The sequence below is a fragment of the Anser cygnoides genome, chromosome 2 (assembly GCF_040182565.1).
Source record: "Anser cygnoides isolate HZ-2024a breed goose chromosome 2, Taihu_goose_T2T_genome, whole genome shotgun sequence".
In the NCBI taxonomy this organism is placed as follows: domain Eukaryota; kingdom Metazoa; phylum Chordata; class Aves; order Anseriformes; family Anatidae; genus Anser; species Anser cygnoides.
The window spans coordinates 119,451,012-119,466,606 of NC_089874.1; the positions used below are offsets into that span (position 1 = coordinate 119,451,012).

Sequence of the window (15,595 nt, forward strand, 5' to 3'; positions counted from 1 at the left end):
TATTTGCTAATAACTGTTGTCTCCCACAGATATTGGTGTGTCGAGTGCAATTTTATGCTACGACTGAGCCAGTCCAGTGGCTTTTTGCACCAAAAGTTCCCTCATCCCAACAGCCATGGTTTTGCAGGGGCAGGCACTGGAAGATGCAGCAGTCAGCGTTGGCATCTGTTGAGCTTTCTTCCTGAGTCAATTCAGTTGATTACCTGGGTGGATGTGATTTTACTTGAAGGAGGAAGAGCTTTTTGCTAAACGAGGGTGCCGGTTGGGCTGCCCGAGGAGCTCAGTTAGCGCAGGAGCACCTGAGGTTGGGGAGGAGTGGAACCGCTGCTGGCAGTGAGCGGCGATAGCAAGTGCTTGGAAATAAACTCGGGGCCTGTCTGCCACCTTCTCCCATGTGCTGCTGCAGGAGGTGAGCTATAAAGCACAAGTTGGGCAGTCAGAGCAAGGCTTCTGAGGAGTGCTGGGTTTAAGCCCCTGGAGAAGCGTGAGGTGATGATCGGATGCTAAAATACGTGGTTTTGTTTGGGGGAAGGAGGAGGGGGGCACAGGGCTTGTTTTTCTTTTATTTTTATTTTTTAAAAAGGTTAGCATTAACCTTTTACTGGCAGACTGCAGTGTGGAACATATATGAATCAGCAGCAAAAATAAAAACTTCGTACCCTGTTTAACGTAACAGAAATGTGATTGTCTGTGCTCATACCTGGTCTGGATTAGGTACGTAGGTGCACAGATCTAATGTTAGTAAGTCAGGATGGAACCAGAGGAATGAACAGATGAATTTCAATGAAGCTTGTTTAAAAGGATCTACGCTGAAGTATAAATGCTCTGCCCCTTGATCCCTATTGTGCTAGTGCTTTCAGGTAATTGTATGTGAACTCTGTGAAGATAAGTTTCCAGAGTAGCTGAACTCGCTTAAAATGTCATTTTACATCTTGAGTTTTTGCTGCCGTGGCCTCACTCATGCTGGTACTTGTCTGAGCTCTCTGTGAGCTGGGTCATTTTGTCAAGCTGTCAGGAGTCTAACCGAAACGTGTAATTTTCTGCTCAGTTAGCAAGCTGACGTAGCTCCTAATGGGTTTAGGTGAATGGTACTACCAAAGACAGAAGGAAGGTGAGGCCATACATGAGTGACTTAATTTCCTTACACTGTCCTGATACTATACTCGTAATGACTTCTCCTGGGCGTTTGGAGAACATGGATATTTGTTTCTGTAATTTTTAGGAGACTCTCCCTAGTCTGTGTTGAGGAAAAAACCACAACATTTAAAAAAAATCTTCAGAACAAAGTTATGCAAGATAAGCTCTTTGGATAGTTGCTGAATGATATGTTTGTCTCTACTGGTCCATATGTGCACGTACTGACTAAATAAACATATTGTATACTTTTGGTCTTAATTTTTTGGGTAGGCCACTTGGAATACAGACTAGGATTAATGTCAAACCTGAAACCTCAGCAACTAAACAACTGATGTGCAGAACAGTTGTCTTTGATCTCCCCTTCTTTTTCAGATTAATGTATATTCCTTACTAAGAACTTTGTACCTAGTCTCAAAAGTTTTAATTCTATGAAGGACCTGGTTTCTTCCAGTGCAAAACGGTTCTCTATTAAAAAACAAAACCCAGTAACATTGGAAACACTATAGCTGTAAGTAGCTATTAGAAGATCTATAAGAAAAAAATATATAGTTATGAGTCATTTTTGAAAGAAGGTTAAAGCCTTATTGTATTATTGCTACTACATACCGTGTGTTTGAAAATAAAAGCATATCATGACTGCAAGCACAAGTTTAGCTTCGTTCAGTACATCAGTGCTGAAATATCATTTTAGTTTCTGTGATGTAAAGCAATGAAACTTCTACTTGTTTAATATCTAGCAATATCTGTCAGTCCTCATGTATAATCATCAAAATCCAGTAATTATAGTTCCATAAGCGAATATTACTTGGCTGTCTTTAGAGGCAGTACATCTTCATATTCTGTTGTGAATATGTCATTATCTCTCTTTAACAACTTAATCAGTGTTTCTGTGCTTATTACCTTCTTTTTCTGTTAAGTTGAAATAATAATCTCTAGATTAAATGAGACTTGATTTCTAGTTTGTTTTCAGATATTGAAGTCTGTTTCGTTGATTTGTTTTTTAATCAAATCAAGTGATTTTTTTCAGTCTTTTTCATACAGTTTACATTTCTTAGTTGTGTTAAATATTGCATTCTTTAATTATTTTTATAGGGAATTTGCAGTATCGATTTAATTTGTATTCTGCTTGAGTAGAACGTGACAGTGAATTGATTTTGAAATGTATTGGTTCTAAATAGTACTGTACTTGAAGAAGAGGACTATCTGAATTAAGCCATCTCAAACTAAACAGAGGTCTCTTACTTTCTCTTTGATAGTTTGTATTGATATCGATTGGTAGGAATGAGCTTTCAGAGAAGTGGCTAGTTGCTTCAGAACAACTTGCTAAATAAATTCAGATGGAGTGTTTTGTTAAACTTTGAAAATACATTCAACAATTGGTAATGCATGCTATATAAAAGCAATGAAATTATTTATCTCTTTCTTAATGTGGCCAGTATTAATTTCATTCTTTCATTTTTTTCTCCAGTTAAAGTACCTCGTAATTTTCGCTTGTTGGAAGAACTTGAAGAAGGGCAGAAAGGAGTGGGTGATGGTACAGTAAGCTGGGGCCTTGAAGATGATGAAGATATGACACTCACCAGATGGACAGGCATGATTATTGGGCCACCAAGGGTAAGTGTACCAAAGTAAAACATCGTAGGCAATACAAAATGAGAAAAAAAAAATTACTTTGCTACAATGTGAAGGAATTAGTTAAAATTTCCTGTAAAATTTAGTGAAGTTGTAGTAGTAGTACTACAGTAGTACTGAAATACTGTATGTTCATGTTGAAATTCATCACTTTCTGGTGCTTGTGTTTTCAGTCTAGCCTCCACTCTAATACGTGTTTCTGCAACTCTCTAAGCCAGTTCTGATTTGAAATTTACAGATGACTGAGTATATTCCTCAGTAATATTTCCATCATTACTGCACGTAAGTGTACAGTGATAGTCCAGTAAACAGGATAGCTGTCTTTCCCCAGTTTATCATATGTGCCTGGTAACTTCAATTCTGTAGCAAAGTGGCTACATTTTTAACTTTCACAAGTTTTCACAGATAATTTTCAAGTATAGCAATTTATGTAATCTGATTGAATCGATCCTAAAGACCAAGCAGTTACTAGTTACCTGTAAAATATATAAATAAATAATAAAAAAGGATAAAATATATAAATAATAATAAAAAAGGTCAAATCCTTTTGACCTTTTAAGTTCTATAAAATGTCATCTACGCTGAAAGCCTGTAAGAGAAGTGGTAATCCCTGGTTTCTGAGCATCGGCCTTGCCAGATCTGAATGGGCACGTCTTAACTTTATGTGCAGTTTTTATGCAAGCTTTTTAATGAGTTAATACGATACAAAAGATCACTGTGTAAACAGAGACTTCAAATGAGTATACTTCAAGTAGCTCTAAGTTAGCACCTCTTTCACTGCTAACATGAGGTTACTGTTTTGTGTGTCCTTTGGTGCCAGAGGGCTTACTGGGTTTATCCAAGACAAGAACTGAGATCAGAAATTGGCCTCTGAGGATAGTCTTCCAGAGTAACAGAGTTCTAGTTAAATTCAGTGTAATTTAAGCTGCTTCTGGAAGCCAGTTAGTTGTAACATGCAGCAGACTGTTCTGACTATCTGCGTAATTGTGCTGAGCTCCTGAGATTTGGACGCATTTGAGAGAGGGCCAATTTAAAATACAAATATAATGACAGTATGCCTTGGATACTAGCTTCAGTGTAGTCACAGTGTTCAAATACATTTTGAAGAAAGTTTGTGTTCTAAGGGACATTTTGAGAAGAACTTACAAATGTGGGCTAACAAAAGTAGTGTCACCCTGACTCTCTAAACATCCTCCAGAACCGCCAGTCACTGCTTTCTGGTTCCACCTAAAGCAGATGCCTAGCACATTTCTGAAGGGAGTGATTACTATGTAGGAGCCCAAATGTTTTTTGATTTAAATAAAAATAAAACAATGCTGTGATGCAGTTTTAATTCTAGTCAATTTATATTGTCTTTTTTTTTTTTGTGAAAGAGTGCAAGCAAATAAGCCTAATTCTGGGTCATTTTGGGGACATGCAGTCTTGCGTATAGCAGAATGACTTGCAGCATGTAGTAACTGCGGAAAGTGAGAGCCACTAGTTCTCAAGCCAGTGGGTAGTACCTTGATGAGAAGAATTTCATGTCCAGTTTCAGGGTTTGTAGAAAATGAGTGCTTTTGGAATTGGTTGAGTTACGTAGACAGCATGCAGCTTGGCAGAACACAGAAAATTACTAATACTCTCCGTAGCATGAAGTTCTTCACATTTGTGGCTTCTCTAGAGCAGTGCAAACAATTGCTTATCGTTTTTTCTTACTTGATTTGCAGGGTGAACCAACATGAAGGGGGAAGGAGAGGTTTGTTTTGGATTAAAGGAAACCTTTTTCTGACCCTGAAAAAATGCTTTTTAGGCTTTCTGGGGAGCTGGTCAGGATGGTCATACTTGGATGGTCAGATGCTGACCAAGTCAGGATGGTCAGCAGGTCATACTTGACTTGCAGTAAAATGGTGATTGGAGGAACGCAGCAAAATTGAGAAGCCACCTGGATAGGAATAAGAGAATGTGAGTGAGTGCCATTCTCAGGATTTTTCAGAGTTGTGAGCAGTGTATATACGTTTTGGCCTATTTCCACTATAAATGACAGCATCCCTCTCTGGGAAATAAATTGCTTTGTCTGAGTGAATAATGAGAATTTTTTTGTTGGGCCTTCAGCTTTTAGCAGTTAATAATAGTAGAAAACCTTTTTGCTTAAAAAAGGGTATCTTGCTTACCTTTGTTTCTTTCTGACCCAGTTGCTGCACAGTCTTTGTGGCTTCTTGAAATTATAGGTCACAGTTAGGATGCTTCAGTAGCCTGATCTCCACACTGCTGTTTGATTGACTGCAGAGTGGAGAGCCATTTGATAACTTGACTGTGTGGTTGATTCTTCTACTTGGAGAGAGTGACAGCTGGCTGATGAACAGCTTAAAATGGTACCTTTTGGAAATCTTGAGGCATCTTTCTGCTCTTGGTTCATGTTAACTGTAAGTGCTGTGCCAATGGAAAGGCAGGTGTAGAAGCTGGGTTTATATTCCTTTTGGAGCACAGAGGCATCAGTGACCAGCAGTGTCACTGACACTTTCTGTCATTCACATCCTACTTGACAAGATTTTAAAAAACAGAAAAACAAAACACCTGTATTCATTTCTAATTGGACTTTCTCAAGATATATTTGCACTTAGAAACAGGTAAAAATAATCTTCTGGTAACTAGCTGTCACTTAACTGTACTGTCCAAATTCATAAATGCTTTGGATAACCACATGTTAAATGATTCCTCTCCTTGCTTATCAATCCTCAGCTATGGAAGTCTTGGATTGTCTTCTGGAGTGGAGTGTTAATTACTTTTGGAATATGTTCTTACAGAACTGTTTTAATCATGTTCTTGGTTGGGTTATTTGCTTCTTTGTCTTTCTGTTTCCTTTTTTTTTTTGTGTGTGTTATATTTTTTTTGTGGGGAGTGAGGTAATTTTCCTGAAGATTGTCTGCCCCCTACTGTGCCAAAAGTGATTTGGGAATGCAGATGTCTAGGAGGGATAAGAGTAAATGTGAATTTAAAAAAAAATGTATTTTGTTAAAAACTTTCGGACGGACAGTCAATTAGTAGTATAATTTATACATATTCCTCAGGTAATCAATATAACCAAAACAGTCTGTCAGTAATCCAAGACCATCAACTGGTACGTAATATTAACAGACTTATAACTTCATATTTCTTCATCTTTAATCCTCTTGCCTTTGCTTTGTGTTATTTTTTTTAATACTTAGCTTTCAGAGAGATGCATTAGTCTGTCTTTTTGCTTTCTAGACAAACTATGAAAACAGAATATACAGTCTGAAAGTAGAGTGTGGACCTAAATATCCAGAAGCACCTCCTACAGTTAGATTTGTAACTAAAATTAATATGAATGGAATAAATAATTCCAATGGAATGGTAAGTTGAAATGGTAAGACCAACCACATTGTTAATCTGTAATATAAACTATTTCAATGAAAAACAAAGGTGAGGAGTATAGAATGTTGGAAGGAAATTTCATATTTAAATATTACAAGATAAAGTTCTTGGTTTAAATCAATATTTGTTTGCCTACTGCACATATTCAAATCTTTAGGTATTTACAATATGTTAGTGGCTCTCAGTGGCTTAGCAATGAGACAAACATTATTTATAGTATTGAAACAGTCGTCTCTTCTAAATAAAAATTAAGATTTAAGTTTTGCACAGGAAAAAAAAAGTTTAAGCCACGTGTAGGTATTTTCCATGTATTACTCTTACAAAACAAGGGTATTAGATTCATATCCTAACCAGACTACTATATTGCTCAAGACCATTATTTATTTAGTCATTAAGTTTGTTTCATTATTCCAACTTTATCTGGTGTTTCCATTAATTAAAATGGAAATTATTCTGCCTGATTCTCAATCTGGATGTAGTAATTCCCTTGTAGTGAATGGATGTATTTATGCTCCTGTTTTGTTTGTACTGGATTTATTCCAATCTGAGATGATTTTAAGCTTCAGTTTTAAGGTCTTTTAATATAGATGGTAATCCCTTTCATAGTAAAGATCCATTTGCAATAAATTACATTCTTTGCGATGTGTTTGAGCTCTTGTAGGTGTTAAGATGGCATACTGATAGTTATCCAAAGCCACTAGACCAACATCTCAGAAATAGTTTAAAAATTGATTTGAAAGTATTTCTTGCATAGCCAACAAATTCCCTCTACCTGGAGATCTTATTAAAATTGGTATCTGCAAACCAGCTAATGCTGTTTATTCCAGCTGTAGCTTGTAGTCTAAGTATCTTTGTTTATTAAGAGATTGTGATCAGCCAAAGCTGCTAATCTGGAATGCAGTAGAGCTTTTGGTATGTTTATAATCTTTTTGTACGTCCCCCTAGTAACATGTATTATTCAGTATCAGTGACGAAGTGTGCTGTCATTAATTCATCTGTTCATGCTTGAGAATATAGATACTGGTTTCCAGAAGCCAAATCTCAGACCTACAAAGGCTGAAAGCTTATGCTTACTGAGTCAGTCTGCTTGGAGCTTGTGTTTGGGGAAGTTTAGACTCCCTCAGCCTGCTGGGGAATGGGCTGTACACTGTGACTGGAAGTTCAGCTGGTGGTTATAAAACTGCTGTTAAAATTCAGCCATTTGTACAGGAAAATTTGATTCCAATACATTTTTAAGCTTACACCAAAACTTCATTCAGTTTTACCCCAATAGTTTTATAAACTACTGTAACTTAGGATTTGCTATGCAAATGCATAACTCTACATATTTTAGCATTTCAGTAGGAGTAAGTTGTATTTTTAATGAAAACATTTTTCAGCATTAATGAACTTAAAACTCATTCATTATGTAATTTCTAATGTACTGCTTGTCCTGGTTTCTTGCGTTTTAACGTATTTTGCTGTTGTGCTCTCTAGAGTTATGCCAAACCCGTCTGTCAGATAAACTGGGGATACATTTTACAGATGAGAGCATGGAACTGGAATTCTGACGAAGAACTGAGTTTTTGTCTTTGCTCAACCCACTTTTTTATTTTTGGATGAGTGACTTATCTGTGGCTTCTGTGTGGGTAGAGAAGTCTTAGCTCCAGATACGTTATACATAATGGACATACAAGACATACAGATAGTCAGCTGGTGCAGAACAGATTAATTTCTAATGGAAAGGTTAAGAGTAAGAATAAGAGGTTCTGACTAAAGATCAGGAAGCATTTTACTGTGTGGGTGATGGAGCAGTGGCACCAGAGAGGTTGTAGACTCCCTCCTTGTGGAGATCTTCAAAAGCTGCCTGGATGTGGGCCTGGGCAGCCTGCTCTGGGTGGCCCTGCTGGAGCAGGGGGCTTGAACCACGTGGCCTTCAGAGGTCCCTTCCAGCCTTAACCATTCTGTGATTCTGTGTAAACTTGGGGTAGAATAAACAAGGGGTAAAAATGGGCATTCTTAGAATTAGCTGTATACAGATGCAGTCTGCAGTCCTCCACACGAGGTGTTTCGTAAACATGGCGCTGTATTTTAATTTAACTGAAAATAAAGGCACTAATAAAAGTGTGCAACCTGCTTTAGAATCACTTGTTTAACAAATGCTATCTACTGGTGAAATTCACATGCTGAATTAGTGCAATAAAATATTAACGTATTTTACATAGCAAGAGAATTAGTCTTTGTTTTTAGAGGTCATAAGAATGACCAGCACTCAGTTTTCCAGAGAAAACCCTAGTTTTTTTTTGCTTTGTTGTTGTAGTTTTGTTTGTTTATTTGAATATTGTTTGTGAATGACTACCTCAGTGAGTCAGAAACTTTATTTTCTTCATCTAGTTTCTTGAATTTGAAACTAATTTGTTTTCATTTTCAGTCTTCTAAGCATATGTTTTAAAACGAAGGGTTTAGGTAAGAACTTTTATTTATAGCGTTAAGTATTGGTGATAGTGTGTGCATGCTATTTGAACAGTTTTTCATAAAAGCTTCTTTTTAAAAGTAACTTCAGAGAAAGATTTCTTCAAAACCAGATGTAATTTAGAAACTGAAGTGATTCTGATCAAAATTGAGGTCTATTTGCAGTAGTTTTTTTGCACGTATGGTGTCTAGATGTGCTGCAAAGTGCTGGAAAGCAAAACAAAAGTGTGGATGCTTAATGGATGAAAACACTGGAAGACAAAATAACTTGACCCATAACTCTGAAGAAGTTTGTTAAAATCAGAACTTGAACCCATCTCTTGTGAGGCTTACTGTATTGTCTGAGCCACAAGCTAAGATTTTTTTTTTTTTTCCTAAAACATTCCTCAGCTTCTCTGGAACAGTTCTTGTTTCTGCTCCCTGTTTTATTTCCTTGTTTCTTTGAAGCTGCTCTCTCTCTGATTCTTCTGTATAATAGATCATAAGCGGTTTGCTGCATTCTTTGAATGATTGGAAATGACAGTGTTTATCTTCAGACAAGCTCTGCTGTCCGTGCTTCTGCAGCCTGTTTTTTCACACATGGCCAGCTTTTGATCACATTGCTTATAGGTGTCATGAAAAATATTGGCAACTTGCAGAAAAGAAACATGAGATAAACAGCAACAGAAATTCTGTTGTAGCGGTATTATAGTACTGCTCAAAATATTTGTAACCTTGTGAAGGTGTACTTTACAAAAGATGTATGCCAGTTAATGCCTGAGGGAAAGTAGAGCCCCCAGCATGAGCGTAGAGGGTAATAATTTGCTTTGAGTTGGGATGTCAACGGTGGAAGGGAGAGATGGATATGTGCTAGAGTTAACTCAGCCTAAAGATGCTAGCCTTAAACTGTTTTTTACGTATTGCATGAAAAGTGCAGGTATCTGTAATGAGTTTAGCCTTACAGACAGTTACAAGTTTATTGACTTCTTTTTGATTATTTTAAGAGGGGAGTTTTGCTTGTAAGTAAAATTTTCCATCAGCAGCATGGATCCCAGAGACTGCTGTTTGATATATTTAGAGCAGAAAAGGAGAGGGGTAGTTTACAAGTTATTTTGTATCAAAAGACTAAACTTAGGTTCTTTGAATCAACCCTGGTAAATTTCATTTCTTATATGCAAGCTAGTCTTTGTGGTTTTCTGCTTTTCAATTTGCCTATGGAGCTACTGAGTTTGTATACAGAATTGGGTTACCAAGTTCAGAAAAGCTAGCCCAAGTACTGATGGAGGGCTGGACAAAATGCTTTTCTGTGCTAATGGTGTCACTGTTGTAAAATTGTATTTACATTACTCTACTTAATGCTGTGGAGTCTTTTCTCTTGGAACCTTCTGTATTCTGTACTAACGAAACACAGGTTGCGTTCTGGCATGATATTTATTTTCCCATAGTCTTTTGAGGATATCTAATTTTCGGACCTGTGAGAGTGTTCTTTAACTGTCTGTCCTGCAGGATTTGCAGTCACCTCTGTTCATTTAAATAGCATTTACAGCTGGAAATATTTGTTTCTTTTAAATTCATTTAGTCTTACATCAACTACAATTCTGTAAACTGTTGTCCAATTACTGTTAAACTGTTGTCCAATTACTGCTTTGAGTGTGTTTATTGTAAACAAAGCAGTTTGCTACCTCTTAAAGTTATCTTAGATGCTGGGAACATTATGAGCATCCAATATTTTGCAACATTTTGAAGAATTACTTGGCTTGATTTCAGTAGTTTAGAAAAAATAATATATGCAGTTTATCTTGCTTTTGTTTAAAGATTTACAGTTGTATATCCCCAGAATAAAATTGTCCTCAGGTTGCAGTTTTCAGCTTTATTAGATTTTGTGATCTTGAATTTTCTTCCTCTACGTACCAGGATGCATACTTGAATATTGCCTAGGTGCTTTTGTGTGAGTTGAACATTAACATAATTTGTGTCATCCTTCCAAATACCTTAGCGTTGTTCTTCATAAAGTGAATTTATTGTGCACGGTCTAAATTGGAAATAAATTCTGCAATGCAGAAAAGAGAACTTGAGCCAAAATCTTCACCGCTGCAAGATGTCATCAAAAAAGTTGGTGACTTGCGAAGAGAGACTTGAGATAAACAGCAACAAAATGTTATGGCGTAGCAGTCTTTACTCAGAAAGCACTCCTAACTTTGTTAAAACAGCCTTTACAGTCTGAAAGTTTGCCATTACAAATTCCCAGCCAAAAAAAAGAAAAGTTGGAGGAGCTTACTTCAAAGTGATCAGCTCTCATACGCCAACACAACCAGCGTATGTTATGTAGAATTGCATTGTTTAAACGTTACTGGTGACTGACCACTACGTGCTGTAGCTGCGGCTGATCTCCAAACCTGAGAGAGACTACAAAAGCAAAGTTGAGGAGAAGCAAGGAAAAGAAGGGTGGTATGGAAGCAGAACTGCAAGACTGAAGACAGACGTTCACTGGTGGAGTACCAGAGCAACTGCCTTTCCAGCTATTTTTTGCTAACCCAGTCTTTCTGAACAGATTATTAGTTTTCTTTCTCAAACCTACTGAAGTCTTAAACTTACCTTGTTCTTCTTGCTCATGTTTGTTTATGGTTGTCTTCAGTTTATTATCATGTGGGCTCGCACCCCCAAAAGGCACATTTCTCCTGGCTGGGAATCTTCTGTTGTAGCTGTAACCTGGTCCTTGGCCTCCTATACTGTGGCTTCTTTTCCCCCTATTTCCTTGGGGAGACTACTGCTGTTTTGGTGGGTCAGTGGCGTGATCTCTCCTCAGCTACTTCAGTAGAAAGTGTTGTGCTTCAGACCAACATGGAAGTTGTTTAAATTACTGGTCTGCCAAATTGCTGGCTTAGAGCAAGAAGTTAGGGAGTGCTCTCTCATACTTTGTCCCGTTTTGCTAAATAGAAGATGGTAAGTTAGTTGCAGAGAAGTATTAACAAGTGTTTGTGTGTGTGTGGGGATAACTTCTTAAACATCTGCAGCTATATGCAAAGTGAACCTATGATCTGAGCACTCGGTTCCTCTAATAACAGGATTCTTAACCACTGTGATGTGTTTTTCTTTCTGGAGAACCCCTGTGAGTAAAAATGGTGGTCTTGTGCTTTTCTCACTGCATTCTCTGCGTGGAGAATTGTTTTGAATAGTGTGAGATCTACCATTCTAACTTTTAAAATGAATTAATGTTCCTTGTTCACTGGGTCCAGCTGTTTGGACAGAAACTCTGGTGGGTTCTGCTTTAATCATACCTAGAAGGATTGTAGAGGAGGAGATCTGTAGGATCTTGGTACCTCACAACAAAGATTCAGGCTGCACGAGGCCTTACTTACTTGAGCTGCTGCTTGGTAACACAGGTGATCTCTTATCAGAGTTTCCCTTATTCTCACAGGTGTTTTTATCTAATACCCTGTCTTTTAGGAAAATAGGACCTGTTTTCCAGTTAAAGATTTTTTTCTCTGATCTTTTATCTTCCACATTAAACCAAATACCCTTGTTTAAAAAGAAGAGGAAGTATTCCAGGAATAACAGTGGCAGTCTGACTGGTGTTAGTTTCAAAACCTGTGATCTTGATTCGTAAGATAATTTCCTTTTGATGCTCTTTCTTTCCTAACTTATTAATGTTTTCAATAATTATTAAGTAATCTTACTGCTTTTATGCTGTGGTTTGATGATATGCAGTCATTGGCAGCTTAAAGGAGTTCTGACTCCAGGCAGAACATTATTTGTGTGAAGAGAAGTGCTGAGCTGTTGTGGTTGTGTAAATTGTCCCACAGGTTTTATAAATGAAATGTCCCTCCCTTTCAGTTCAAATTGGTAAGTGAATGCAGTAGTCTTCACAGCTCCATGAGACATGATGCTTTGTAAGAAGAATGCAAAGAACTAAGAGATGTCTAAATGCTATAAATCAAATATTTCAGTTTTTCAAGCTATTTCTTAGCATATGTGGTGACTCCACATAATACTGATGGGGAATAAATCACAAACTGAAACTTGCAGCAAGGGAAATTTTCCTTTAGAGAGGTATTCCACAAGTTCCTGTGTGTCAGGTTTTTTAAAAGAGCTGAGGAGGACCCAACTGTATATAATGGCTTAAAGAAGGTGATTTTTTTTTTCGAGTAACTTGAAACAAATTGATAAAACTGAATTTTATAAAGTATGCCTCCAGTTTAGCAGTGAACTGTTTGCTGTTTTCCTCTCCCCTCTCACCCCATCCCTTTCCTTCTCACTAATGTTCATATCAGCACAGGTCGGGGGGTCCACCTGCATGTGTATGCTTGTTTTCCTAAAAAATATTTTATGAATATGGGGACATGTGACATAAATGCCACAGAGAAAGTGTCAGGGAATGTTTAGACTCTTTCTTAGAACAGTTGGTTCATTAGCAGTTACTTATATAGATATTTTTAAATTTCATGGTAACTTACAACTCCCTCTTCTTTTTCCAGGTGGATGCACGGAGCATACCAGTGTTAGCAAAATGGCAAAATTCTTATAGCATTAAAGTTGTACTTCAAGAGCTAAGACGTCTAATGATGTCCAAAGAAAATATGAAGCTTCCACAACCTCCAGAAGGACAAACTTACAACAATTAATTTTAGCTGATTCTCAAACTTCTGTCTTAAAACAACAACCTTCTACTCATGTTAATGTCTTGATTAAATCTCACAATGCAAACACCCACACATTAAAAGAATTTCAGCTGGTATACATGACCTGGACATTTGTAAGAATATATATAATATATGTATGCCCAATATGTTTTCAGGCACTATGGGAGAAAAAGGCAGCACAATTATTTTTTTCTCTTATCAAGGCACTGTCATTTAAGCATAAGCCTGAAATAGCCTAAAATTGGAATTCAGGTTTTACAAGATGAAAGCATGACAGAAAGTGTCAGATTGCTGTGGAATAATATATGTTTCTGAAAATAATCTCTTGAGAAGGCAAAATATAAATGGCATGCTTTATCCATCTTGCTTAGTAAAAGAGCTGCAGTTAAAATTTGTTTTTAAAGTAGCAGGTACAGTGAATACCGTTGCTCATCTTGTTTAATTTTGCAAGGGTGTGGGTGCCGACTACTAGTAGTGTCACAAAGTATGTTCAGGATTGTTTTGATACCTGTATTTATAAAATGGGGGGATTAATTTCTGTTAAGCAGCTCCTGTGTGTTACATGTATCGGACATGGCAAATATTTGTTTACAGTCTTTGTTCTAATAAACCATGCATTTAAGTTTTAGTGAAACAAAGGAAATGTATGGATATGTGATTGAGATTAAAGTTAGTCTTAAAATGTAAATAAAATGTGGAAAGTGTCTGAGGCTGTGCCATTTCTATAATAGTGATGTAATATATGTACAGTAACTTGCAGAAGTAGTGGAAAGACAAACAGAATAATGCTGCTGGTTTTACGTGCACCTTTTATTCTTACCACTTTTGTATGCTTAGTTTACTTTAGAGGTCAAAGTATTTCTTTTGCTGCAGAGGACTAAGTTCTGTCATCTGTAGTACCACTTCTTTAGATGAACTTGCACTGTATATTTAAAAAGAAACAACCCCCCCCACCCCCAAAACAAAACCAAAAAACTCATCTGACCTTTCCCTCTTTGCCTCCCCTCCAGATTCTTTAGAGAAATGAGCACTACTTTCACTTGGTTTACTTGACCTCTGAGCGGTTTTCAGACCAGATTGCTGAAGTCTTACTTAGTTCTCTGTCCTGCTTTGGCGGTTGCTGCCTTGTTTCATGCTTTCTTGCATCTTTTTCTCCTGTATGTTTCTTTCTTTTTTTCTTATCTGTTCCACTTTTGCCTCTCCTTGGGGGGGGAAAAAAAAACCTTCTGGAAACTTTAATAAAAATTACATGTGCAGTACAGAGCATTGTATTTCCATCTGCATTTCATCTATCACCCGCCATTACGCCACTGTCCTCTTAGCTAGAATGCTGTTGCCTCTCTTGCAACTCCTGGTCTGTTTTTTCAATGTGTTCTGTCTGCTGGGAACTCGGGTTTTAGTTCCATTACTGATTTCTCATAAGAAAGTAAGCTAATGCTATTCTTTTGGAAATAAGACCCCTCTTTTTCTCCTCTTGGAAAATGCACGCGTTTGTTCATTTCAGTGAGGACATGTAACATTGGGAGCAAGTCAACTATTTGCATTCAAGATTTTATTAGCAGTTCTTTTGAAAAAAGTGAATTTAATCAAAAGCCATCAAGTCAGGTAATTTTGTTTGATATGCCTTTGCTTATTTCTCATGTAAAGAACCTCTAAAAGCAATAAACTAGGTGTCTTTTTTTTTTTTCCAGTTGAGAGATTTAATTAGTATTTGTCAGTTTATGCCTTCTTTGACAAATTTGGCACTTCTACAACTGGTGGAACTGTAGCTGCCAGCTACCTCTTGTCTGTATTTATATGACATATCATTTGTGACGGTGTGGCTGAAGTGCATTGCAACATTTTCGTGATTTTTCATTTGAAATATCTTGATGCCGTTAAATCTTTCTTACACTAACATTGCTAATCTATATTTAATTAAAATAATGGAACCATGCAGTCCTGAGATGTGAATTTTTTGGAAAATAATAGCATAAACGTGAGAGAACAAGAAACACTTGTGGACTATTACGTGCCTGGTAACATGATTCAAGAGACTGACTTATTCACGGAGTGGGAAGAGGGGCTGGTTGTTCGCTTGGTCATGTGTGGTACGAGATGATCCCGCAACAGTTATTCACCTTTGTCTGTACTTTGTTTGTATCTGTTCAAATCTGCATATCCACGTGTAAGCGGGTGCATGTTGCATACATACGTAAAAGTAATGGTGGAGAGAGCTGACATCAGGGTATGTAATATAAAGGATGACTGTAAAAAAAAAAAAATTCCTGCAGTTGTTTTAAGTGTTTTGGTTTTTCCATTTTGCTCACACTGGTAAAAGACTATATGTAACTGATTGTGGACTTTTAAAATGTCTTTGGCTACTGCATGAAGTTGAGAGCCTC

General features: G+C 37.1%; 1 protein-coding gene across 3 annotated transcripts in view; it reads left to right on the forward strand.

Moving 5' to 3' along the window:
* Positions 1-13,915, forward strand: part of UBE2V2 (ubiquitin conjugating enzyme E2 V2) — a 28,961-nt gene extending 15,046 nt beyond the window's left edge. Inside the window, exons 1-4 of one of the 3 annotated variants that reach the window (XM_066992983.1) lie at positions 1,536-1,645; positions 2,606-2,751; positions 5,995-6,120; positions 13,047-13,915. In XM_066992983.1, coding sequence (XP_066849084.1) covers positions 2,707-2,751; positions 5,995-6,120; positions 13,047-13,193 — 318 coding nt within the window. In that variant the 5' untranslated portion in view covers positions 1,536-1,645; positions 2,606-2,706 and the 3' untranslated portion in view covers positions 13,194-13,915. Of the gene's footprint in view, positions 1-1,535; positions 1,646-2,605; positions 2,752-5,994; positions 6,121-13,046 lie in introns of those variants that run through there. The other 2 variants (XM_048072418.2, XM_048072419.2) reach the window with 2 other exon arrangements.
* The last annotated feature ends 1,680 nt before the right edge of the window (positions 13,916-15,595 follow it).